The sequence below is a fragment of the Telopea speciosissima genome, chromosome 11 (genome assembly GCF_018873765.1).
Source record: "Telopea speciosissima isolate NSW1024214 ecotype Mountain lineage chromosome 11, Tspe_v1, whole genome shotgun sequence".
NCBI lineage: Eukaryota > Viridiplantae > Streptophyta > Magnoliopsida > Proteales > Proteaceae > Telopea > Telopea speciosissima.
The window spans coordinates 47,179,848-47,206,781 of NC_057926.1; the positions used below are offsets into that span (position 1 = coordinate 47,179,848).

General features: G+C 41.9%; 1 protein-coding gene across 6 annotated transcripts in view; it reads left to right on the forward strand.

Moving 5' to 3' along the window:
• LOC122645995 (sodium/hydrogen exchanger 8) overlaps positions 1-26,934 on the forward strand; it is a 105,063-nt gene that overhangs the window by 25,984 nt on the left and 52,145 nt on the right. For all 6 annotated transcript variants that reach the window (XM_043839441.1, XM_043839443.1, XM_043839445.1 and 3 more), the window contains 4 exons: positions 15,648-15,700; positions 15,807-15,872; positions 19,175-19,219; positions 25,714-25,769. In XM_043839441.1, coding sequence (XP_043695376.1) covers positions 15,648-15,700; positions 15,807-15,872; positions 19,175-19,219; positions 25,714-25,769 — 220 coding nt within the window. The remainder of the gene's footprint in view (positions 1-15,647; positions 15,701-15,806; positions 15,873-19,174; positions 19,220-25,713; positions 25,770-26,934) is intronic.

Here is a 26,934-nt window from a genome sequence, read left to right on the forward strand (position 1 = left end):
AAGTACTAATCTATCCTATTGTATATTGTATAATATTGATCAATTAGGGAATATAGGGGCAGAATAGTAATTTTCACCTGTGGGACCCGCATCCCCAGTGGGGAATCTAGTTCCCAGTAGTTACCCGAGTTGGGATTTCCCTTGATGTCATATGACATCATTTTATACTCAAAGAAACCAATTAAGTAAATAATTCTAATTAGAATCAATTTAAGAAATCAATTTAGAAAATAGATTTTGGTTAATTAAAACAAACAAGCCTTAGTTAACTAATTATATAACCAAATTCAATTGTACTATTCATTATTCCTAAGCCATTAGAATCGATCCAGCCTTAGGAAGTTTAGAGAAAAGTGTAGAAGGAAGGAGAAAAGAGAAGAAGAAGAAGGGAAAAGAGAGGGCTATACTTGGGGCTTTGATCCTCTACTTGGAATTGAAGCTTTGGGACTTCCATTGGAGACTTAGCTGCATAATTCAAGGCTGCCTTCATCCTTTTTCTCACTGCTGTACTCAGGTAAGCCATCATTCTGCTGTTCCCTTCTCTATCTTCTTTATTCTTCATCCCTAATTGACTCCTATATAGGGATGTAAACGGATCGGATTCGGATCGGATACAGATCGGATGTGATCGGAGTCGGATATTCCCTGACCGAATTCGGATACCTCTAAACGGATTCGGATGCGGATTGGATTCGGATTTTTGACCATCCGTTTACATCTCTGCCTTGTGTAACCCGGACCTTCCTCCCCCTAGTGGATACAATTCACTCTCAATCCATATCTCTTAGATCATGATTCTCTTTTCATCATATTCTAGAACCTATTGAATCTTCAAAAACCGTCAAAATCATTATTTATTTAATTTTTTATTATTAAGTATTCGGATTTTTTTTCGGACGGATTTTAATCGGAGTATTCGGATTATTTCCCGGATATCTCTAAACGAATACGAATGCCCCTAAACGGACACGGATGCAGATTCGGATTCGGATTTCGGTTATCCATTTACATCCCTACTCCTATACCAATTTCTGCCATTAAAGCTTAGAATCAGTAGGTTTATTTGACCAATTCCCATATTTTAAGCCTAAATTGAATCAAATCTTGGTTCAGATGTGGCTGTGACCTGAGAATTGCTTCTTAAGAACCCAATTCACAGCTGAATTGCTCAAATTACAAACCCTAGGTTGCTAATTAGGGTTAATTAGCTGAAACCTCCAAATTGTTATTGGTTTTTGGAATTAAACTATTAAATTGGATTGACCCAACTTAGAACTGGTCCAAAAAGTGAAATTGGGACCTTGCATGTCAAGATCCAAGGGTCACAAACAAAAGCCCCAATTCTGACTTTTGGACCGGATGGAGTTGCAGGCCTGCAACCGGTCGATCGTAGGGCCTGGGCTCTGAATCTGGTTCAGTATTTTTACCCCATTTTATACCCTAATGCTTGGGTTTTGACCGAGGACTCTTCCTAAGTCTAATTTATGATGTTTTGTGTTATTTAGGGCTGTATAAACCTGTTCTTGTGTGGTTTGTCTGGATCATTGGAGTTTTACTGGCTTAGACTAGTCTGTCATATCAGGTAAGGGAATTTTGACTTAATTTTGTGTGTTTATTGACTTAATTGTATCTTTGTTGAGTATGCCATGTCATGCATCATGAATATAACTCAGATTCATGTAGTTTTATAGCTTTTGATTCTTCGCATTAGTTGCACATGAATTAGGATGCATCGGCATGCTGCATTGCATTGATATTTTGTTTGGAACTGTATAAATGATGATGATGCACTGGTTAACTTACAATTTCTCTATTTGATACATATGCCATCATGTTAGACTGCATATGGTTAGGATTTACATTGCCCAGTACTACGTCCCTTACTAACAGGGGAGAGGTGTTGGATAACCCGTGGTAGGTCCGAAGGGATGATTCCGGAATGCTATTTACTGTCCCATTACCGAAGAACACTCAGGTGTGTGAACAAACAGTAGGGTTAGTCACTGGGGGTCCGTTAGCGTCAGATGTATGATGCCTGAGCTGCTGGGTCTCCACCGTAGTAGAATGGTTTCGCTCGGGTGACCGACGTCTGGTTATGTGTTTCCGGGACTGAGGCTAGCATTCTACTACTTATACCTCATGTGACTTAGTATCCATGTTAGGAGCATGTTGTTTAGGGTCATTCATCATGGACTATCTGTATGTGTTTTACATGTTTTTCTTTACTGGGCTCAATAGAGCTCACCCCTGTGTACACCTTATTTTTCAGATGATATTGCTGCTGTCTCTGGTGTCTCTGTGGGAGTCTCTTCTACTCAGGATACCCCTTCAGCTCTTGGAGTTGATACTCCTCTCGTGGTGGAGCACGATGCTTCGTGCTCGTGTGATGACTGCGCGTTCTCTTGAGCTGCCTGCCAGACCAGGCTTCTTCCTTCTTTTTGTTATACACTTTTGTATATAGACTTGTGTAGATATGTCTTTTTATTATAAACTACTGTGTGGAACAATCTTGTAACTCAGTTTCTCTTTTATATACATATCAGTTTTATTACTAGCTTTCCTTATTATTGCCTTATTTCTATATTTAAATTGCTTCCGCTGCGTTTAAATTCTGTATTGTGCTAATGATTGTGAATAGGGTACTGCACTTGCGATCCTGGTGGGTTGATTGGATGTCAGAGACATCCAGTCACACTTGGCCCTTATAAACCGGGCCGGGGTGTGACACCTGTTGGTTGTAAATGGGTCTTTGTTGTGAAGCACAAGGCTGATGGCTCAGTGGAAAGATACAAAGCAAGACTAGTAGCCAAAGGGTTTACTCAAACCCAAGGTATTGACTATCAAGAGACCTTTGCTCCTGTAGCAAAGATGAATACTGTGCGGGTTATCATTTCTTGTGATGTGAATCAAGGTTGGGAACTCCAACAACTTGATGTGAAGAATGCCTTCCTACATGGAGACTTGGAAGAAGATGTTTACATGCAGATCCCTCCTGGATTTACCTCTTCAGAGACTCAGGGAAAGGTGTGTAAGTTGAAGAAGGCTCTGTATGGCATGAAACAATCACCAAGGGCTTGGTTTGGCTGATTCCATAAGGCCATGGTTGCTTATGGCTATAAGCAGAGCAATGCTGATCATACATTGTTTGTCAAAAGGATGGGACTGCGGGTGACAATTTTGATTGTCTATGTTGATGACATAGTGATCATGGGTAGTGATGCACAAGAGATCCAAAAGTTGAAGACTTATTTGGGCACTGAATTTGAATTCAAAGACTTGGGCAAATTAAGGTATTTCTTAGGGATTGAGGTTGCCTATTCAGCTAAGGGCATAACTCTCTCCCAAAGAAAATATACCCTGGATTTATTGAGTGAAATAGGGATGCTTGGGTGTAAACCAGCAGATACCCCTCATGAGCCCAACACAGTTTTGAAGAGTAAAAAAGGTGATCCAGTGGATAAGGGTAGCAATTAGAGGTTAGTTGGCGGATTGATATACCTCTCACATACCCGACCAGATATCACATTTGCTGTGATTTTTATCAGTCAGTACATGCATGATCCTCACTCTTCTCACTTGGAAGCAGCCTACAGAATACTCCGTTATCTCAAGTCCTGTCCTGGAAAGGGAGTCCTGTATTCTCCACAATCATCTCTGGATAGAAGCATACACTGATGCAGATTGGGCTGGCAGTCCTGATGATAGGAAGTCAACATTTGGGTATTGTACATTTGTTGGAGGAAACCTAATAACTTGGAGAAGTAAAAAACAAGCTGTTGTAGCTCGATCTAGTGCTGAAGCTGAATTTCGAGCTATGGCACAGGGTATTTGTGAACTTCTCTGGCTCAAGAGACTCCTTCAAGATTTGGGGATGAATGCTGATCTTCCAATGCGGCTCTACTGTGACAGCAAGTCAGCAATCAACATTGCTCACAGCCTAGTCCAACATGATCGAACCAAACATGTTGAGATTGACCGACACTTTATCAAAGAGAAATTGGAACAGGGAATTATTTGTATTCTGTTTATTCAGTCTGGTGAATAGTTGGCTGATATCCTTACCAAAGGAATCAGTCATAAGTTATTTTTTCCTATAGTTAGCAAGTTGGGCATGTTTGATATGTATGCGCCAACTTGAGGGAAAGTGTTATAATACGGGTTCAAGGCTAGAATTGTCCTTGTACTCATTCTAGAATGTTCTTCTCTTTATTATAATAAAGATGGTTGTAGTCACTCTGACTCAAGCCAGTATTCACGGAATTCAACACAAACCAGATATAAGGCCCTGCCAAAACAAAGGGAAAGGCGAGGGCCTGCAAAAAAGAAAAGGGGAATCCCAACCTACCACAACCCACATGAAGGGCTAAGAACCCGACAACAAGAAGGAAACATAAACCTAAAACGAAGCGCACCAAAAACAATAAAGTGCACTACCCAACAGTGGGATCTGAAATGCCACGACATAAGACGGGCTCTCTAATATCCCTACTAAGAGGCAAAATCTTCTCGTTGCAAGGCAAGATATAGTCTTTGTAAGGCTGTTTCTTGGGATAGGGAGGGGAGCTTGTGTTGTGCCCGTGGTAAACACGAAGAGGGGGATAAGGAACATTAGAAGGATGAGTAGGGTCGGAGGGAGAGAGATGGGGCACAGTGGGGGTCAACCCAGGGGAAGATAAAGGGGCCAAAGGAGGACGAGCCAGAATTAAAGGGTTAGAAGAGATTTGTTGGCCTAGCAAAGTGGCAGGCCCATTAAGGCCATCGGGATTAGGAGCTAGAAGGGGGAGAGGCGAAGATGGAAATAAGGTGAAAGTGGGGTCCACCCCATGGTTTGTATTAGGAAGGGGTAAAAGGGGAGGGAGAGAGGATCGAGGGATTGAAGAGGGGTTAGCCTTTATTGTCGAGAAGCCGACAATGGTAGAGTCCAGAGGAGATAAAGAAGAGGTAACTGGTATTTTGAGGGGAAGAGATGGAGTGGAGACCCTTCGACAACAGGGGAGGCATGAACAGCCATCAGAGGTGCAGAAGAGTGGCAGGGGAGAGGGGGCTCGACTGCAGGAAGATGCCACTCCTCGGGAGAAGCACAAGGAGTGCTAGATAGATGAAGCGACGAGACGGGAGACAAGGAGGCGTTAGGATAGATGGAGGAAAGTTGATGGAATGCATTGGAGGGAGAGATGGCAGGCACAACAGGGTCGAAAATGTCAGCTGCAAAACCCAAGGTACGAAATTGGTTGCGACTGGAGGTCGCAGGACCAACAGTCACGAAGGGGCGATGGACCAGCGGGGATATGGGAGAAGCAGTAATGTAACCACAGGGAGAGAAAGAAGCCGCGACACGACGTCGGTGAGTCTTGCGCAACCGACTGCGGCTGTAACCACGAGAAGGGGAAGGGATAAAAGAAGAGGAAGAAGCGATTGTGGGGGGGGGGGGGAAGGGGGTAGAGAGAAGAGATTGGAGATTGGCCTCCAAATTTTGGAATAGCAATAGAATCGGGGCAAATAGAAGAAAGAGAAGGGTGATGAAGAAGGTGATTTTTAGGAGCCAGGGAGAGAGGCGGGTGACGAAAGTCAAAGTCCAGGGGCTGGGAGTGGCCAGGGGCAATCCTTGAGTTACTCACACATTTTCTAGTTGAGTGGCCGAATACTTTGCAAGCAGTGCAATGTGGGGGGAGCCAGTCGAAACATATCGGTTGCTTGAAGGAGTAGCCTTCATCGTTAACAACCAGGATAGAGGATGGCAAGGGAGCATCAACAGAGACTTCCACACTTATTCTTGCGAAGGCCAGTCTATCTTGAGTCTTCGTCTTTCCATCTAAGTAAAGAGGCGTCCCAAAGACAGAGCCAACCAAACTTAACCCATCCTTACACCAGAATTGCAACGGCAAGCCTGGAAGAGACCCCCAGAGGGGGATGGAGCTCAAATCTAGGCGGTTGAGTTGCAGATAGTGGTTCCATTGCCGAAGTAAAATCAGCTTTCGGACAACATTAAAAGGGCCACCTTCAAGCACATGGCATTAGTCTCCAACGGTTGAAAATTTGAAAATGAAAAACCCGTTGTCCAAGAGGTATGAATCTACTTTGCCTTGCAACTTCCATTGCTTTGCAAGAGAAGATTTGACAATAGGGAAGGGAGGACGACTACCCAAGAAATGTCCAACAAGACAATTTTCCCATTTTCTAACCTCATTAGCAAGGAGGCTAGCTTCATAACTGGCAACCAACCTTAGAAGTGCCAATGGTGGTAGGGGGAATGAAGTGAAGGGGTAGCCCCTTCCCCAAGGGAGAGCTACAATGACTAAATAGGGAAGACTAGGTGAAAGGACCCTGGGGAGGGGGAGGGGGAGGGGGAGAGCCATCAGCATGCGAGGGGGGGATGAGGGTGGAAGCAGAGGAGAGGGGAGAGGGGAGAGGGAGGGGGAGGGGGGACCTTGGGGGGAGAACTGGAGAAGGCACCTCTCCCATTGCCCGTTCCCCCTTAGCTTGGCTCTCTCAACTTGCCAACTTGTTGATAGTGATTAAAGGACGAAGAGAATCTAATGTGTTTTGTCTCTCGCTCGTACTGTAACGGTCGGATCTTCCCTGGCGAGACCAGAGAGCCACTCGCTCTCTCGTGCTCTTGTCCCCACCTCAGGCGAACATCCAAGCACAGGTGTAGCTGCCCTCTCTTCTTTGCCTAAGTCGTCTTTGCATCGGCAATCTTGGTAGATCTCTCGTTCTCTCCGCTAGGGTTTTAGTATACTCTTATCACGGTTGGGGTTCTCGGTAGACCTCTCTATTCAACCTTTCCCCAACCGAGGTGCTCTCTCTTCCCCCTTTGATGATCTCTCTGCCAGAATATGGTTTGTCTTTGTGACTTGTTCTAGAGATAGAGTGATCGTAGGAGGGTAGGGAATTAGGAAAATCTGAACTCTTGATGCTGAAAAAAAAAATCAGCCTTCCGTTGAGGGGTTGCTGGTCTCGATTCCTGCTATCGGCGTGTTTACAGATCTGCCTTGAGCTACTTCGGTTGCTCCGGCTGTTCCCAGACCTGGCTGAAGGTGCTCTCCTACCCCATTCCTGATTACCTGTCTGGAGGAGCTCTCACGAAGAATTCTCTGAGATCGCTGGAGGTGCTCTCAACGATCCTAAGTCGCCATTGACAGAGGGCTTGGAGTCCTCGGTTTAGTAAGGGACTTTTAGTATATCCTCTTTTTTTATTGTTCTAGTTAATATTTGTTTATTCATCTGTGTTTATTTTATTTATTATCATCTCCTTTACTGCTTTCAACTATTCTGGACAAATTTACCTAAGTTCTTATGGGGAGAGGCTTTGAAAACTGCTCTTTATATCCTTAACTGTGTACCTACTAAAGCCGTTCCTCTTACCCTTTTTGAGTTGTGGACCGGTCGTAACTCCAGTTTAAACCATCTTAGAGTTTGGGGGTGCCCTGCAGAAGTGAAGTTATATAATCCGACTTTAAACAAGTTAGATCCCAAGACTACTCGTTGCTACTTTGTCAGCTATCCAGATCATTCGAAGGGATATAAATTTTATAATCCCTGCGGGGGCACTAGGATTGTGGAGTCACAGACGGTGAAGTTTCTGGAATTTGATGTGGCCGAAAAGAATGATTGTTCTCAGACTGTTCAAGATAGTGACATGGTTGGTACATCAATACCCGTTCTTTAATTATATTTGTTTGTTTATTGTATTGTACCAGCCCTTTCACTCTTGCTATTTATTGTGTGTCGTCTCTGCTCTTTGTTGTTTTAGCCATTTTGATATCTGCTCTTATTTTACCTAACTATTTTCTTAGTGTTGTGCTATAATCGATATAACCCTTTCCTGTATGTATTGTTCATCTCTATTTGTTGACCTGATATTCGTCTGCAAGCTGATTCTTTATTAATTATTCTTTGCATGATTTTTCTTTTGCCATTTCCTAACAGGCGGATACACTCTAGTTTAACGTGCTAGAACTCATTATTTTTCTGTTTGATTTCCTAGACAGCATTTTTATATATTTATATATTTCTTGTTGTATTACCTGCCTATGTCTTGTACTATGTGAACGGTCCCTATTGTCTGATGCCTAAGTAATTCTTAATGCTTTGGAACCCTTTGTTTGTACTTTTTCAATAATTTTATCTATGTTCCTATAGTGGTGCGTTAGGTCGGCAGTCGACACTTTAGTATATTCAGCCAATCACCTTTTGCATGGATCTTTTTGTTTTTTGAACTTTTCTTGATCTCATGTCTTCCCTTTCTCTTTCTAGGGTGTTCCCTGTTTGCGACGTGCCGCGTCAATGCCCGGATGTGGTGATAAGTAGGCAAGGGCAAGTGAGAGGAATTATGCTAGCCCAGAAACGCAGGATTAGATTAGCTTCTTGGAACATTGGATCCTTAACAGGTAAGAGCCTAGAGTAGATAGATGTTATGAGGAGAGGAAGGATTAATATAGCTTGTATCCAAGAGACAAGATGAAAGGGTAACAAAGCTAAAGTGTTAGACGACTTCAAACTTAGGTGTGCGGGCAACCAAAGTAACAGAAACGGAGTGGGGATATTAGTGGATAAAGATCTAAAGAATGATGTAGTGGAGGTCAAAAGAGTGGGTGATAGGATTATATCCATCAAACTAGTGTTGGAGAAAGAGGTTGTCAATATCGTTTGCGCTTGGATGACAGTTGTAAACGCTGATTTTGGGACCATATGGATAATTTGTTGTAGGATTTTGGCCAGGATGAATCAATTATTGGAGGTGACCTAAACGGCCATGTTAGGAGCGATGGTAGAGGCTATGAAGGTGTCCATGGAGGCTTCGGGGTTGGGGAGAGGAATGAGGAGAGGACCTCAATCCTAAACTTTGCGGTAGCTTATGATCTAACCATTGTGATTCTTTGAAAAAAAGAGGAACACTTAGTTACCTACAAAAGTGGGATTCATACCAGTCAAATTGATTTCTTCCTAACAAGAAAGGCAGACAGAGTAGTGTGTAAGGACTGTAAGGTTATCCCTGGAGAGAGCCTAACGACCCAACATAGATTGGTAGTCCTTGATATGTGCCTCAATGCACAGATGCGTAGGAGGAGGGATCCTATGTATCGTAAGATAAGGTCGTTGAGATTAAAAGGGGAGCCCCTAAAGACATTTACTGATATTGTGGTCAAATAAGGAAAGTGGGACTCTAGGGGAGACACCAATGAGATGTGGAACGAGATGATGACCTATATTATGTTAGAGTTGTTAGAACTCATGTGATAAGGGTAGTTTGGGAACTAGTCTTACATCTAGTGTCCCTATTGTGTATTTTCTATTTCTTACCTTTCTTATCTTTTACCTCCCTAGGGAGGTGTATGTAATATTCTCAAAGTCTATTAATGAAGTAATATGGGTGTGGAGAGCTCTCTCACACACAACACATTCCACCGAAATATACTCTTCTCTTCCCTCTTGTCTCCTTCTTTTTCTTCTTCCTTCTCCATCATCTCCTTCCTTTCTTACTTGCTTCCCTAACCTAAAATCCAACTTGGTATCAGAGCTTTAGGTTTGAGAGTCGTATTCAGCCTCTTCTCCTATTCTTTTTCTTCTTTTTGAAATCCTAGGGCTTAAAGCGTTTCAAGGAGAAGACACCAATGTGGCAATGTAAAATATCTGTTATGGGGGCATGAAATAGGTTCGAGATAACCTACTCAGGTGTTTGAAGATGCTATTTGAGCTTTGTTAAAGCTCTCTTGAAGTTTTGAAGCCATTCCAGCCACTGCTACAGTTACCGCCATCCTCAACCTGAAGTTCCTGTTTCTCTCTCTATCAGCATGGGTTTAAGCCTTGGATTGGCTTACTAGAATCGCCCAAAAGTGTTCTTTTAGTCCCATATGTTCCTCCTTGCAGCTTGAAAGACCTATTTGGGCAGTACTCATTTTCGTGGGATCTCTTTTCCTGCCCAGGTAAAATCGAGACTGCAGATTTTTTGTTCTTCTTGTATTTGGACTGCAATATGCTGCTATGTTGGTTGAGAAATGCATAGAAACAGCTTGTGTGAAGTGTTTAAGCTTGTTTCAGTTGGTGTTATCCTTGGAGAATGTTAGGGTGAAGTTTTTTTTATCAAGATTCATGGATTTTCTTCCTTGCTGAATCGGTTTTTTGTGTTGGGTTCCATATTTGGGTTGAGTGTGTACTCCCCACTTGTTGTTGGTACTCTTGTTTATGGTCAAGTGCCATTTTCCCTACATCATGGCTGCGAAAGATGAGTCATACTATGAAACTATGGGAAAAGGTTATTGAAGCCCGTCTAAGAAGAGAGACATATATCTCGAAGAACCAATTTAGTTTTATGCTAGGTAGATCCACGACAGAAGCTATTTACCTACTGAGGAGGCTCATGGAAAGATGTAGAGCTAGCAAGAAGGATCTCCATTTGGTCTTTATTGATCTGGAAAAAGCCTATGACAGAGTCCCTAGAGACTTAATCCGGCATGTTCTAGTGAAGAGAGGGGTGTCGAGTAAATATATTGATGTAATTAACGATATGTATGAGGGCGTGGTGACTAGTATGAGATCTGTGGGAGGCCAGGTCAAGGAATTCTCAATTACTATTGGGTTACACTAAGGATCGGCTCTAAGCCCTTATTTGTTTGCACTTATCATGGATGAATTAACCAAGAGCATTCAAGATGAGGTCCCATGGTGTATGCTCTTCGCCGATGATATCGTTTTGGTAGGCGAGACTAAAGTAGGGATCAATGCTAAGTTAGAGATTTGGAGATCAACTCTTGAAACAAGAGGCTTTAAGATTAGTAGATCAAAGATGGAGTATATGATGTGTAACTTTAGTCACTCTATGATGGATAATGATATGGTGAAAATTGAGGAGAGAGAGATACCGCAAAGTGACTATTTTAGATATCTGGGGTCAACCATAAATAAAGGTGACTTAGATGATGATGTTTTACAAAGAATTAAAGTGGGATGGATGAAGTGGAGGGGTGCAACCGACGTATTCCTTTAAAGCTTAAAGGAAAGTTCTATAGGACCATTGTCCGACTGGCTATGATGTATGAGGCGGAATGTTGGGCAGTTAAGATGTGTCATATAGAGAAGCTATGTGTAGCAATGATGAGGATATTAAGATGGATGTGCGGAAAGACTATGAAGGATAAAGTAAAGAATGATCATATTAGAGCTGATTTGGGAGTTGCCCCGATCAATGACAAGTTGCGAGAATGTCGTTTGAGGTGGTATGGCCATGTTCAATGGAGGCCTGGGGATGCCCCAGTACGGAGGAGCGATCTGATCCTGATTGAAGGAGCTAAAAGAGCTAGGGGCAGGCTGAAAATGACCATAGGAGAGGTTGTGAGGAATGACATGCATAGTTTGGATCTTGTACCAAGTATGACCTCGGATAGAGGCTTTTGGATGGCAAAGATCCATGTTGCCGATCCCGTATAGCTGAGACTTCCTTGACCTCCTGGGCTGGGCCTATTTTCTCTTACTTTCATTTATTTTCATTTCTGTTTCATTTCTCTTTTCACACTTCTCATCTCTATGGCTTCATTTCTTCTTTTCTCTTACTTTGTTTTTCAACTGCAAGGATCCATGTAGCCGACCCCATTTAAATGGGATAATGCTTAGTTCATTGTTGTTGTTGTTGTTGTTGCCAGTTGGACCAAGATATTGTGATTCTGAGTTGGATCAGAAGAGTTATGGCTTACGACCAATATATTGATGGAGTGTTAAGATTTCTATTTTTTGGAAGTTTAATTAGTTCATGAGTTTTGGTAGAGTTATTTTGTCTTTTAGGTCAGTAGTAGTTCTTGATAGCTGTATTGAGTCTATAAATAGATGTTTGAGAGATTATAATTAGATTTTAGTGAATAAAATTTTATGTGATTGCGATGTTCTTTTCTTCCTCTAAGGGGTTCTTGTTGTTAGGGGCTGAAGCTCAAATCCTAGGGTTCTTGATGATGATAAGGCCCTTATCTTTGGGCTCATATGCTGTCCCCATAGAAAAAAAAAAAAGCCTTCAAACTTCATGACATTCAGGCTGGTGTTAATGGAACGACCAAAATATAGAGGAACCAATTCCAAACAACCTTCGAATCCGACTAGATATTTTTAACATTTCTGTTCATTCTTTTTAGAAATTGCATAGGATTTTTTAACAAAAAAAATCAATACTTGTGCATTTCACAAGCAGTTTGATCCAAAAAACGCAGGTCTGGACCTTTGAAACCACTCTCTTATGCAAAGAACGGCAGGCTTTGTATGGGTAACATCAGTTTTGTGGCTGGTGAAGGAAAATGGATGTCTTCTCTCCTTCAACTAATTATAGAATTTCCCTCTGCTATGATTCCAAGTTGAAGTAGTGTTTGTAGGCTTCTAATGTAAGGTTTGTGGAGAAGGGAGAAGCGAAAACTGGGAAAGAGAAGAAAAAAGAAATGGGGGAAAAGGGGAGGGGAAGACTAATATGATTCTAAGAGAAAAAAAGACCATAAATACACATCAAATAGACATAAAAACAAACAATTAAAGAAAAAAAGAAAAGAAAAGACGAACTTACATATCAGAACAAAATGGACATTCTTTATTGGGAAATTTACGTTTATCACCCCTGTGGTTTCAAACTATTACGTCTACCACCCCTGAAATTTGATCTATTTCAAAAACCTCCCCTGTATTTTGAAATATGCTTACAACTGTACCCCTACCGTTAGATTAGAACAGTTAAGTGATGATGTCATCACCCAAATTTAACATAAATGCCCATAATACCCTTAATAGACTTCATTCCATATTTACCCCCATTTGGGAGCACCTGTTGCTCCGGCGACCACCTCCTACTCCGGCGATCACCTCCTGCTCCGGCAACAACCACCTCCTACTCCGACAGGTAACTTCTTCTTCTTCTTCTTCCCTACTTTCACAAATAGAAAGTAGTGATTGCTAAGAATAAAAGAGGTAACTGAATATTCTGGGTTTGGAGTTTGTAGATTTGAATTGGTCAATATTCTTCTATCATTATTGAGTCGTTACATTCAACTCTTCTATACAATATTTCTCTTTCGAAGCTTCTTCTCTCTCTTTGGTTGTTGCAGACTCTTCTTGCTCTTGGTCTTAGATCTCGGTCTTCCATGTGCAAAGCATGTCTTCTTACAAGTTTTCTCTACTTGATTCACTAATAAATTTGACAGCCCATTAAGATTTAAGAGCAATATTGATGGGTATTTTTACACAAACTTAAATCGGACCAACAGCCAATCTGTTCAACAGGATGTAAATTACTTGAGAAAAATCAGTCCCATTAGTGTTCATGCTGCAAAAGCCTGAAGCCAGCATCTTATGACTGGAATGATATTGAAGACCATGATTTCCATGAACCATATCATGAAATCAAGCACTGTCTCACTGGAAAGGAAAAGCCACAAAAGAAGCAAAAATAGCCGCAAAAGATCACCTATTTTTATTGGATGATGTAAAAAATCATACATGGCCTAAGAATTTCTCAAGTAATGAAGAGGAAATGCCCCTATTTACATTGTTACAAAATAATGTCTACTAGTAGTCCTAAGTCAAGACCCTCAGTCCATGACATTGAGAAGCAGAACCTGCCTACTAATGCAGTAATGCTACAGCAGACTTTCAGCAGAAGACATTAATGGCCTAAAACAAATCAGAAGAAAAAAAAATCTTATCTACCCAAGAGATCAACTTCAAAGGCTAAAGTAGAAGATCATCAGAAGATGATCATAGCACTTCTCTCACCTCCCCAGCTTCCCTTCCCTGTCCATGCTCTATCTAGTCATCTCATTGACATTAATGTGTGCACCTTCTTTTGTCTTTCCACCTTTTTTGCGCTGCGGGAACATTCCTGTTTCCTGAATTCTTCTATCACAACCTTCTCAACTTGCTCAATGGAGTCGAGAAGCTTCTTCTGTGGGGTGATGAAATCAGATTCTGCCGCATTCTTGTTATCAAAGTTCTGCAGAACCTTTGATTGATGACTACTAGAAGGCATGCAGGGCTTCACAGCTTTTTCTGGGTTTGGAGTTTGCAGATTTGAATTGTGCTCCAGGGGAGCAGGCAAAGGGCTGTGGAGTTGAGTGGGCTCAGGCTCTATATGATGAGACCTCCTCTCAATGGCCTTAAGGAACAACAAAAAAAGCTCTGTTTTAGATCCACAAGGGACAGTATAAGAGAGAACGGACATACAGATGAATTTGGATCAAAGCCACACTTCTGAGAAATACCCATCTAGTTTTTGCACAAGATTACACTTGATAATCTTATCCAAAGAATTTGGTACAGAAAGATCAACAGTTCTTCCCGAGATTAGTGAAGGACCAAATATAGATTTTAGAGGAACAGATCAAGATTCAAGACCGTGAAATTGAAGCAAGAAACCCAGAAATGCAGAGCAACCCAACAGAAACAGAAAAATTGATGCTTGGTTTCTGATTTGATGCTTTGGAAACCAGTTCGTCCAGTGACAAAAGAAGCAGAAGCAGAGAAGAAGCAGCAGCAAAAGAAGAAGCAGAGAAGAAGAAGCAGCAGAAGAAGAAGAACCTATCGGAGCAGCAGGTGGTTGTCACCGGAGCAGGAGATGGTCGCCTGAGCAGCAGGTGGTCACCGGAGCAGTAGGTGCTCCCAAACCCTTCTCGCTCCAGGTGGGTATGCAACGGTAACAATGATGGTGTGGAGTTAGTTTATTAATAACAAATAAGAAAGGGTAAAATTGTCTTTTCAAATTAAAACTAATAGAGTTAGCACTCGGGTACGGATGTAATTTGGAAAATTTCAGGGGTGGTAGACGTAATATTTTGAAACCACAGGGTGGTAAACGTAAATTTCCCTTATGATTGACATCGGGATGCAAGTGTATCAATGCATAAAAACTCGTACACTGTTGTAAAGCATTTCATAATTAAAAGCAATAAAGATATGCCTCATTTTCAGGAAGCATAGGTATCCAATTGCTTCCTAGCCTATGTTGGTCCCAAGTTCTTAAATTCTTTCTGTCCTAGAGGTCAAACCAACATTGAGGACTCAAAATCCGCAGAATTTCATGGCAGATCATGGCAATATCAACATATATTCTTTAGCTTTTCTCCTTCAAAGGCTATGTATCTCTGCAAAAAAGTGCATAGTTTCATGATATCCATCCTATTACTCCAAACAGAATGGAAGGCTACATTGCAACAAGGTCCTTAGTATTTGAAAAAAGGGAGAGGGTTTCCCACGATGCCCGAGGACTAATTCGGGGTTATGGGGAACCCCCCCTACGAATCGTCAAATAGGGGGGATTTTGGAGGAGAGAGTGTTGTGGGGGCCCCATTTATGTGAGAGGGCATATAAAGGAATCCACACACAGACAGCATGCGGATCCTTTTCCCTTAAAAAATGCTGTTCTAGGTGCAATCTAGAACATAAATTGGTCCTGCAGAGATCGTAGTAAACAGATAGTCTGGCATATTCTGAGACAAGCTTGCACAACACACATCCTTAGACTAAAGTTCTCTTGAATGCCTTGCTGTTTTGGTGAAGTTCAGATTTTTTGGGTCACGGGATCTCTTTCTGAGCAGAAAGAACTAACTTTGATGGATGTCATAATGTAGAGACTTGTTGATTTGTTTCACCCTTAATATCTGAAATTGCCAATTTTTATATGCTAGGCTCAAAATGAGGCTGATGTTTCGGGTGTCTTGACAGTGATGACTCTTGGGATGTAAGTTAAAGTTACTTTTGCACATTTTATATATTGGATTAACTGTACATAGGGACAAATGGGATAAAGAGAGGAAAAATTTCCCCTTGATGTTATCCATGCTCAGGTTTTATTCTGCATTTGCAAGGACAGCTTTTAAGGGTGAAGGTCAGCAGAGCTTGCATCATTTTTGGTATGTAGTAGATGAGAGTGGCCTATGCAATTTTTTCAATGGCTTAAGTGATATCTGGAGCTTCTTGTAATTATACATCTGATTTTTTTTCCCTCCAAGATAGGTACTACATATTGCCGAGTTCATTGGGCAATTGACTGAAATATCATGTTCAATAAATCTTTGTGATAACTTGTGTATGATCAATTGGAGTATCTTTCTAAAATGAAACACATTGAGTTTTAAGAGATGGTTTGGTAAGCAAGAGCCTGTTAATTATACATACATTAGGCCCCTGTGCAAACTATGTTCATGGTGTAAGATATTTTATTAGTTTAGAGACTATTAGTGTCCATCATTCTGTTTGTCTTTCACATTGCATCGTTAGATGGCACAATACGATATAACTTTGGGAATTGCAAGAAAATCATTCTGAAATAGTTTGTTTGGTTGTCAAGATTGTAATATGATTCTAATCTCCATGAAGTTATGATTAGGTTCACTATGGTGGCAACTGTCAAGTCTTGATATGTATCAAGATCAGCAATGTTGATATGGTACAGAACCGATAGAAAAAAATATTTATGTACAGAACTGTAATCTAACTGATGTGGACCAATGTGTCATGGACCAATACAGTACAGATTCAGTACCGAACGATTGATATACAGGCTGTCAAAACCTAAATATCCCAGTTTTTTTTTATAGAAATCTTCTTACTCTGATTTTGGGCAAAACTTAAGTGGATTTCATCTAAACTCAAAAAATGACCAAGAGTAGTGATTAAACAAGGAAAAACTTAGCACTAGTGTATCCATTTGTATCAAAGAATCTCTTAGCGTCTCCCCGATATGTCTCCCAGACTTTTCTGGCTATAAAAGGTGAGTACAAGATGGATCTTTATTTCAGCTCGATTCTGGAGCAGTGCGAGCTGCATACTGGTGGTCCAGGGTTTGATTCTATAAATCAGTGAGGCTATTCAATAGGGTTAACCGGAGATCGCCCTATAGAATGACCAAGGGTTGGAGATAAAGAATGAAGTGGAAGAAACTAGTTGAAATGCATCGATATCAGAGTGGAATCGTCAATAAATAGATGGGGGTTTCTTTGTATAGAAAGCCAGATTGACATATGCTTGCTTCAAATAAAAAGATCGCGTATTTTTTCGATCTTTCCTCAATCGGAGCCTCCTTCTCTCTGCTTGGCTGTTGTCGCGCCTAGTTCTGGCTGGGTGCTTTATTCGTACAATTGTTTGGTTTTTTAGAAGAACTCAGCCTAGATGCAGAGCTGAATTATGTCGAAAAAGGATGGTTCCTGATCTGGTTTGGTTGGTGTAGTGTGTTTGATAAACATAAAATTCAGCATCACAAAAACTAGGGTTGCATTTACTAAAGTATGACAAATTCTTGATTTGAAAAGATTGCTTCTAAGAAAATTTAGTCATTTGCTACTGTTGGATGTATTACTTAATATTCAAAATATTCTATTGAATCACTAACATAAAATCATCTGCTCATATTCGTAAATTTCTTCTAGAAACATTTTCCAACATAGACTTGAGTTTGGACATGCTCCCAGCCCCCCCCCCCCCCCAAAAATGGAATGTGTACATCTTGCTTGATATGTAAGTAACACATGAACGGTGAGTCGGTGATGGTAAATTCTCTTTTTTGTTTCTTCCAGATTTTAAAATTATTTAGTTTCTTGTCTTTTTTTTTTTTTTTGGGAAAATTACGTGTACACCTTGTACTTTGCCTAAAACAATAATTAACCCGAGGTTTCCAATAACCACCTTGTACACCCCCTCGATTTAGAAAAAAAAAAAAACACAAAATAACAGTCCGTTAGAAACTTACCGTTAAGTGATGATGTGGAGTATACTTTGGACATGAAATGACCCTTATACCCTTTCATAACACCCTTAACAAACTAATGACCATCGTCTTCCCCAAACCTCACCCATCATCCCTGTCTCCGTGCAAAGAATAGGCAAACCAGCCCTGTTCCTACTCCGGCATCCATGGCCGCGCCATCTCTGCCATATCCGGTGAGCTCTTCCTTTGATTTCCTTCTGTTTCTTCTGTTTCTCCTTCTACCTTCTTCAGCTGTGCACATAAAACTCTTATTCCATCTCCATTCTATTTCTATTTTTTTTTCATTCTGGACCCTAATTCCACCATGAACGAAACCCCTTTTGTCCCTTCATCTCTCCTTTCCCATTCTCTTTCTTCCCAAAGTTGAATCCACTTTCTCCACCAAACCCATTCTCTCCATTGAACCTCAAACCCCATTATCTACATTACTCTCACTGAACCACCATTACCTTTCCCAATTTTCCGGATTCTTGAGCTGCTACCCCTTTAACTGACCCCACCATCTCCATTTTCTTTCCCCATTCTTCTCCTAAATTTCTAAGCCTTAACCCATAATCATAACCGCCATTTCCCATTCTCTCTCATCTTCCTCATGTAATCCCTAATCATCTATGTTCCTTTTTTATTTATTATTTTCATTTTTAAATCCCATCCAACTGAAACCCTCAGTCCTCTCCTCAGAGCTCACTCAACTCCCCCACTCCCTCGACCTATTTCCGATGGAACCCACTCTTGAATCTGTGAGAGCAGCGCAACCAAACCCATTATTGAATCGGATGACGTCTATAGTGGACCATATTTTGAATGCCAATGGCTCTGATTTCTTGAAGTCAGTACCGATCAAAGCACTTTCTATGTTCCTCTCAGACTTCAGTCTGTGAGGTTTATCGCCGGATTAAACTGCAGATCAGGTTGGGGAAAGGCTGTGAATTGAAAGAGTGCGATTCACAGTAGGATTGGACCGTTGATAGAGCCAAAGGAGCTCTGCAGTTCGTTTATTCTGTAGTTTTCTTGAGGTTGCAGGTGTACCCGGAGGTTGCAGGCGTAGTCGTCTTGCACAGCACAGATGCTTGCCCAAGTAACTTCCTTCAATGGTCATATTAAAGGAACAGATAGATTTGAGTTATCTTTTATTTTGAGGTGAAAGGGTATAAGGGTCATTTCATGTCCAAAGTATACTCCACGTCATCACTTAATGTTGACTTCCTAATGGACTGCTATTTCGTGTTTTTTCTTTTTTTAAATCGAGGGGGTGTACAAGGTGATTATCGAAAACCTCGGGTTAAGTATTGTTTTAGTCAAAGTACAGGGTGTGTTCACGTAATTTTCCTTTTTTTTGGGGGGGGGGGGGGAGGGGAGAGGAATATGTAATTATTGACTTCTCATCAAAACTTCTTAGGGTTATCATTTATCAGCATGTTTGAGTGGTTTTTCTTGTTTCAATTTCAGGGAAATGGTTGCTTATATTGCTAATACTCTAATTTTCATCTTAAGGTATGGAAGTTTTAAGCATTCTTTATGGGTTTTTTGGTATTAATGTCAGTAGTGAAAGCTACCAATTTTTTGACTTTTCTTGTATAAATTTTTTTTTATAGTAATCCGTATTTCTATCATAATCTATTGGTATATCATGCTTAAGTGATGTTCCTTATCTCATGTAGTTTTGCCATTCTTCTGATGGGGATGAAAGAAACATGGTCTCTATCTACTTTGGCAATCACTCTGTGCATCCCATACAAGAATAATCGTTACTATGGAGCTTCAACTAATCCTTTGAATCATAAGATGAAACAGTACCAATTGTACAGCTTTCGAATTACACTTGCAGCCTCTTTATCTATTTCATAAAAGTATTTGTTGATCTGGGGGATAGATACTGCAGACTGAGCTTCTGATCAGTGTTGCAGATTGTCGCTAAACGTCACCCACTTGGAGTATGTTACTTCCAGAACCAATATAATACACTTATGATAAATAGGAACAGTTCGTGGACGTGATGTAGGACAGCCTAGGGTTTCAGATTTCTAGGGCTGAACTACAATGGAATACAGTGGGAAGGACTTACAGGATAGGCTTGTGGATCCTTTTTTTTTGGATGAATAAAACATTCAATTACCAAAGGGAGAAAAGGGGGGGGGGAGAGGATACAAGCAAAAGCCGACACTAAGCCCTGCCAAAAACAGGGATCAACAGGAGCAAAAACAAAGGGCCAAAGCCCAACCCAAAAGGCACAAAAGAAAAACAACAAGCCAGGCAAACCAAAGAACCAACCCGGCTCGGAGGGGGCAAACTAACCCGGGTCAATCAGCTCACCACTTAGAGCAGAAGTCCTAATATCCAAGCTGAACGGCTGTAAATCCTGAGCGGCCGGGGAGTAGGAGAGGTAGGGACGGTTCTTAGGGAAAGGAGGGGAGCTGGTGTTACGACGACGGAAAACGAGAAGAGAAGAGGAGGCGGCAGGGAGAGGCTGGGTAGAATTAATGGTTGAGTGAGCAGAGGCAACTGGCCCGGGCCCTTTAGGACCAAATGGGTCAGAGAAATTGGAACAAGGAGTGGGCTGGGTCGGAGGGGTTGAGGATAAAGTAGAGTTAGCTGGCCCACTTGAACCAGATGGACCAGCCGAAGGGAGACCAGAATTGGGCTGGGCTACAGAGGGTAACGATAGAGGGGGGACCGTAATAGAGGAAGGGGGAGTCGAGGAAAGAGAAGGCGAAAGGGGGGAAGAAAAACGATTAGAAGTCGATTTGAGGAAGGCAGTAATACCGAGATGAAGGGGAAGCGATTTTAGGGAAAGAAGCAGAGGGGCGACAGGGTCGAGGGAAAGCAATTTTGGGGAAGAATGCAGAGGGGCGACAGGGTCGAGGACTACAGTCTTTGCATGCTCGACAGGAACAGGGACCGAGGAGATAGGCTTAGGGAGAAGACCAGATGCCAGCTCATCGGGGGTTGGGAAGGCTGCATCATCGCAGAAGAGAGAGAAACGGTTTGAATCTGCGAAGGGAGCAGGGCGACAGCGACGGTGACGGGGAGAGGTAGAAGCCAGGGGGTCTTTCCAGCCAAGATTTTGATGGCGGCTTCTTCTCCGGCCATGACTTTGGATGCGCTGCTCAGGGGCTGCCGAAAGAGGGACAGAGGCAGAGGAATCAACTTGGAGGCGTTGCTCAGAGGCTGCCGGAAGAGGGACAACGGCTACAACAGGGTTGGGCTGCTCAAAGGCCGCCGGAAGAGAGCCAGAGGCATCGACAGGGTTGTGATTCACAAACTCAGCCGGAAGATAATCGGCGTCTTCAGCTAGGGGGTTTCTTTGCTTTAAGATAGGGTTCGGGCCTTCGAAAGAGGAAGGCAGAGCAGGAGAAGCAACAGTGGTGGTGCTATTACTTCCAGCAACAGGGCATTTTCCCTTCGAATGACCAAAAACCTTGTAAGATGAGCACTGAGGGGGGGTCCAGTCATAGTGGACAGCCTAATTGAAGGAGAACCCTTAGTCGTCAACAAGAAGGATGGAGGTTGGCAGGGGAGAGTCTGCCGGAACTTCCACACAGATTCTGGCGAAGGCAAGGCAATCCTGAAGCTTAGTTCTGCCATCAGAGTAGAGGGGATTTCCAAGGACCGAGCCTATCACACTAAGTCCCTCCTCACACCAGAAGTGCAAAGGGAGCCCAGGGAAAGAGACCCAGAGAGGAAGAGAACTGAGTTCAAGATGATGTAGCTGAAGATAGCGGTTCCATTGTCGCAGAAAGAGAGGTTTTCTTCCAACGTACCAAGGACCCCCAGCCGTAACTCTGTTTAAGTCTTCTGCTTCAACAAACTTGAAGATGAAGAAGCCATTGTTGAGCAGGAATGTATCAAAATGACCCTTTGATTTCCATTGCTTCGAAAGAGAAGCTTTAGCAAGGGGGAAAGGTGGTCGTGATCCCATAAAGTGCCCCACAACAAGCCAATTTTCCCATTTTTTAGCTTCAAGGAGGAGGAGATCAGCTTCGTAATGAGCTGCTTTGGAGCCGCTGATGAAGGTGGGAAGGACAAAGTGGAGAGGGAAACCATCACTGGAGGGGGTGTTAAGGGGAGAGAAGAGGGAGGACAAGACCTAGTTTCAAGGGAAGGGAGGAGGGGGGGGGGGGCTGGGAAGTGGTGGCACCACCCTAGGGTGGACGGACATGGAGGAAGGAGATCAGGACATTTTTCGTAAAGATAACAGATTATCTTTTCGTGTTCAAAATATATCGGCTTGTGGATCTTCCCCCCTTAGAATTGATAGATTGCTTGTAGAGAGCCATTCCTTTATTGGTATTTGTTGGGTTCATGACAGTATAGTTGGTTAGAAAAAAACAATCTCATCCCATTTGAGATGCGTGATCCTTTGGATGCACTATGAAAATCTTTTCCCAAAGGATTCCAATGTCAGCAAACTTAATTTCTGATAAGCTATGGATGGAGGTAAATTTATCTTCTTTTGATATTGGGCCTTGCATGGAATGTGTTCTCTGTGCCAATGTGTTGTTGTATCTGTCTTTGCTTTAATAAAATTTTCCCTCTAATCAACAAAGAAGGAAAGAGATTGATTTAAGAACTTAACAACTTCTCTTTACTGATACTCTTCTTTTTGAGACAAGGTCACCAACTATTATAGACTTAAAAAAAGGGCATACCCAGTGCACGAGGCTCCAGCCACTGCGGGGTTTGGGGAGGGTCATAATGTACACAGCCTTACCCTTGCTTTCATAAAGAGGCTGTTTCCAGACTCGAACCCGTGACTACTTGGTCACAATGGAGCAACCTTTACCATTGTACCAAGGCCCTGTTAGAGTTGTTAGAATATTTTGTATAAGTGTAGTTCTGTCATTGTCTTGTTATAAGACATGACTGAATTTGTATTTTTCCTTTTCTTTCCTTATTTCCATTTACCTCCTTAGGGAGGTCAGTGTAATTCAAGAAAGTTATTAATGAAGTTAATATGTGTGTTGAGAATCTCTCAACATACAATCGTTTTCTCTCTCTCTTCTTCTTCTTCTCTTCTCTTCTCTTCTTCACCTTTCCCTTGCTGTGAATCTTGCCCTACTACTTGTATTTATCCATTCATAAATCCTAATTTGGTATCAGAGCGGTCTTTCCCTGGTTTGAGAGTCGACTAAGGCTCGGTTATTCTCTTTCACCTCTTCTTGGAACCCTAGAAAGGTAGAGGGAGTTGAGTTTTAGGTTATAATGTGAGTAGTAGAGGGAGAGGAAGTTGAAGGAGGAAGGAAGAAGAAGAAGAAGAAGAGAAGGAAGGAGAGAAGAGTTTGGTTGTAATGGCTTAGTGTTGGAGAGACATCTCCGCACTTCTATATTATTTCAATGATACTAAGAGAAATATTACATCCACCTCCCTAGGGAGGTAAAAGGTAAAAAAGGATAAAAAAGAGAAAATACATGATAAGGCAACTAGGCATAAGACTAGTTCCTAAACTACCCTTATTACATAACTTTTAACACTCCCCCTCAAGCTGGAGAATAAATGTTGTGCATTCCCAGTTTGCATAAGAGGGTACTAAACTGAAGGGAGGTAAGCCACTTGGTGAAGATGTCTGCCAGTTGATCACTAGTCTTCACGAAAGGGGTACAAATGTAGCCGGAGTCAATCTTCTCCTTGATAAAGTATCGATCCACTTCAATATGCTTTGTTCTGTCATGTTGCACTGGATTGTGAGCAATACTGATGGCTGCCTTGTTATCACAGCAGAGTCTCATAGGCCCTTCAGTGTCAAACCCCAATTCTTGAACTAGTCTCTTCAGCCAAATGAGTTCACATACTCCATGAGCCGTAGCTTTAAATTCCGCTTCTGCACTGGATCTGGCTACAACATGCTGTTTTTTGCTTCTCCATGTAACCAAATTGCCTCCCACAAAAGTACAATAGCCGAAGGTAGATTTCCTGTCTGTGATGGATCCAACCCAATCAGCATCAGTGAAACCTTCCACTCTCAAGTGATCATGCCTGGCATACAACAGTCCTTTCGTTGGGGAAGACTTCAAGTATTTGAGAATACGATACACAACATCTAAGTGGCTACTCTTGGGGGCGTGCATAAATTGGCTCACTACTCCCACTGCATAGGAAATATCTGGGCGTGTCATGGAAAGATAGATAAGCTTTCCCACTAGCCTCTGGTACTTTCCTGCATCAACAAGAGAGGGACCACAAACTTCTCCTAATTTACGGTTCTGCTCAATAGGAGAGCTTGCTGGTTTGCAGCCTAACATCCCTGATTCCCTGTCACTGTTAACAAATCAAGAACAAACTTCCGTTGACGTATGTTGATTCCTCTCCTTGACCTTGATACTTCAATTCCTAAGAAGTACTTCAAGGGACCCAGATCTTTGATTTCAGACTGTTGAGCCAAGTAGATCTTCAGTTTATCTATCTCAGTTGTATCATCTTCAGTGACCACAATATCATTAACATAGACAATAAGGGCTGTAATGGTACCATTGTTCCGCTTGGTAAAGAGAGTGTGGTTAGTGACTTTGGGAATACCCATTCTTCAGAATAGCCTGTCGGAAGCGCTCAAACCATGCCTTTGGTGACTGTTTGAAACCATATAGTGCCTTCTTGAGAAGACACACTTTCCCTTCAGCTGAAGGTATTTTGAAACCTGGTGGAGTTTGCATGTACACTTCCTCTTCCAAGTCACCATGAAGGAAGGCATTCTTGACATCTAATTGATATGATGGCCAATCTTTATTGGCAACTAATGATAAACGAACTCTTATAGAGTTGTGCTTAAACCTCAAAATTCCCTTATCGGGTTACATAACTCAACACCAGCAACCTTTCCAATTGATCCGAATCATAAGCTTGGTGATGAATGTGGTTCTCCTCTCATAGATGCAGGCAAGTATCAAAGATTAGTTGGGAAGCTAATCTCTCTCCTTGACTCGACCAGACATCTCTTATGCAGTTGGAGTGGTAAGTCAGTTCATGCGTGCTCCCAGGAGTGGTCATCTGGATGCGGTGTATCACATCATTAGGTACTTGAAATCCTGCCCAGGAAATGGTCTTCTATTTGTCAGGCATGACCATTTACAGATTGAAGGCTACACAGATGCTGATTGGGCTGGTTCAGTCTCTGACAGGAGATCTACTTCTGGGTATTGTACTTTTGTGGGTGGTAATCTAGTTACCTGGAGGAGCATGAAGCAACCAGTTGTAGCTAGATCCAGTGCGGAGGCAGAGTTTAGAGCCATGGCTCATGGAGTGTGTAAACTTATATGGCTGAAGAGACTACTTCAAGACTTGAGTTTTGACACTGAAGGCCCAATGAGACTTTATTGTGACAACAATGCTGTTATAAGTATTGCCCATAATCCGGTTCAACATGATCGAACCAAACATATTGAGGTTGATTGACACTTCATCAAAGAGAAGCTGGATTCTGGTTGCACTTGTACTCCTTCTGTGAAGACAGGTGATCAAGTAGCAGATATCTTCACCAAGGGTCTCATTCCTAGTCTATTCAATACCTTATTGTGCAAGCTGGGAATGTATGACATTTATTCTCCAGCTTGAGGGGGAGTGTTAGAACTGTTAGAATATTTTGTATAAGGGTAGTTCTGTCATTGTCTTGTTATAAGACATGACTTAAGTTGTATTTTTCCTTTTCTTTCCATTTACCTCCTTAGGGAGGTCAGTGTAATTCAAGAAAGTTATTAATGAAGTTAATATGTGTGTTGAGAATCTCTCAACACACAATCGTTTTCTCTCCAAACTCTCTGCTTCACCTTTCCCTTGCTGTGAATCTTGCCCTATTACTTGTATCTATCCATTCATAAATCCTAATTGGCGCACCCTCACCAGCTATTATAGACTATTAAGGAGAAATCATTTTCAACTTCTTATGTCAGTGCATTTTAGTTTGTCTACAGTTTTGGATATTTTAATCTACCATAATGTTCCGGAAATAGTATGATGCATGCATTTGATTGCTTAATATGTTCCAATGCTTTTGCAGTGGGGTTGTAATAGCTCAAAGTGTTCTGCACAATGACAATCATATTGAGAGTGATGGTTAGTCCCTTATAAATGCCTAACAGTTTTGACATATTTTGTTGTTTGTGTGGAAGGATGTAATGTTTGTAATTTTGCCACCAGCTTTATGCTCTGATTTTGAATTCATAAGTTGGATACACTAGAATTCCTAATATGCTTCTAAAATTGGATGTTTAAATGATTGATTAGTAATATAATGTTGGATTATCAAGCATATTTGATGTCATGCATGCATATCTTTTCTGTTTTCGTGAATGCGTGCTGGACTGAAAGGAGACAAACATCTCGGACTCACTGTCTCTGAATTTTCTGTGCATTTTTGCAATTAAACTTTGTAGTTCCATTCATTGTTACTTAGGTAGAAATATGTTGCAATAGATGTCATGGTTTAAAGGTTTTGCTGGGTCTGCAATCTGCATGCTATGAATAATATATGAAGAGGAGCTGAGACTCTAATGGAGAAGTCAAGAAAAAAAATATAACCTAAATAGGCATACAAAAACTCTATTTTTTTTTTGGGAAAATTTCATGCCCCTCCCCTGTACTATGGCCTAATTACACATTGCTCCCCTAGACTTTCCCTAATTACACTCCGACTTCTTCTTCTTCTTCTTTTCCACCCCGTTTGCAGATCTCTTGCGGCCCCGTCTGCAAGGCCCACCACAATCAGCTCTGCAACATCCAGCCCTAGCCTTTGAACACCAAGCCACATCCTGCAATGCACCCAGGCCCTGTTCACATCATTCCAGCCCCAACGCATTGATTGAATCACCCAACCCAACCGCTGCCCTGCTCGCATCGCTGTCCAGCTTGCACTACTGCAACCATCTGCACCTCAGCCCCTGAAACACTGGCGTTTGCCACTTTTCTGCTGGGTTTCAGGTTTCGTGACGGACAACAAGACCAATAGTACCTTCCCAAATCCCAAACTCCTCTCTCTCCTCGTCTTTCCTTGATCAAGGTCAAGTGTTGAAGAGCTGAAGGCTAGAAGCCCGCCTGTAGCCTGTGGTCTACTCTCTTTCTCTATCTCTCTCTTATGTTGTGCAGAATCAATTCAATTCAACATCGATTAGTCCATTAAATTTCTCCATCAAATGATAAAGAGTACAAACAAAATGAAAGAAGAAAACTAGCAAATTACCATAGTTAGGGCTATCGAAGCTTTTGCCAGAGGACTTTCTTT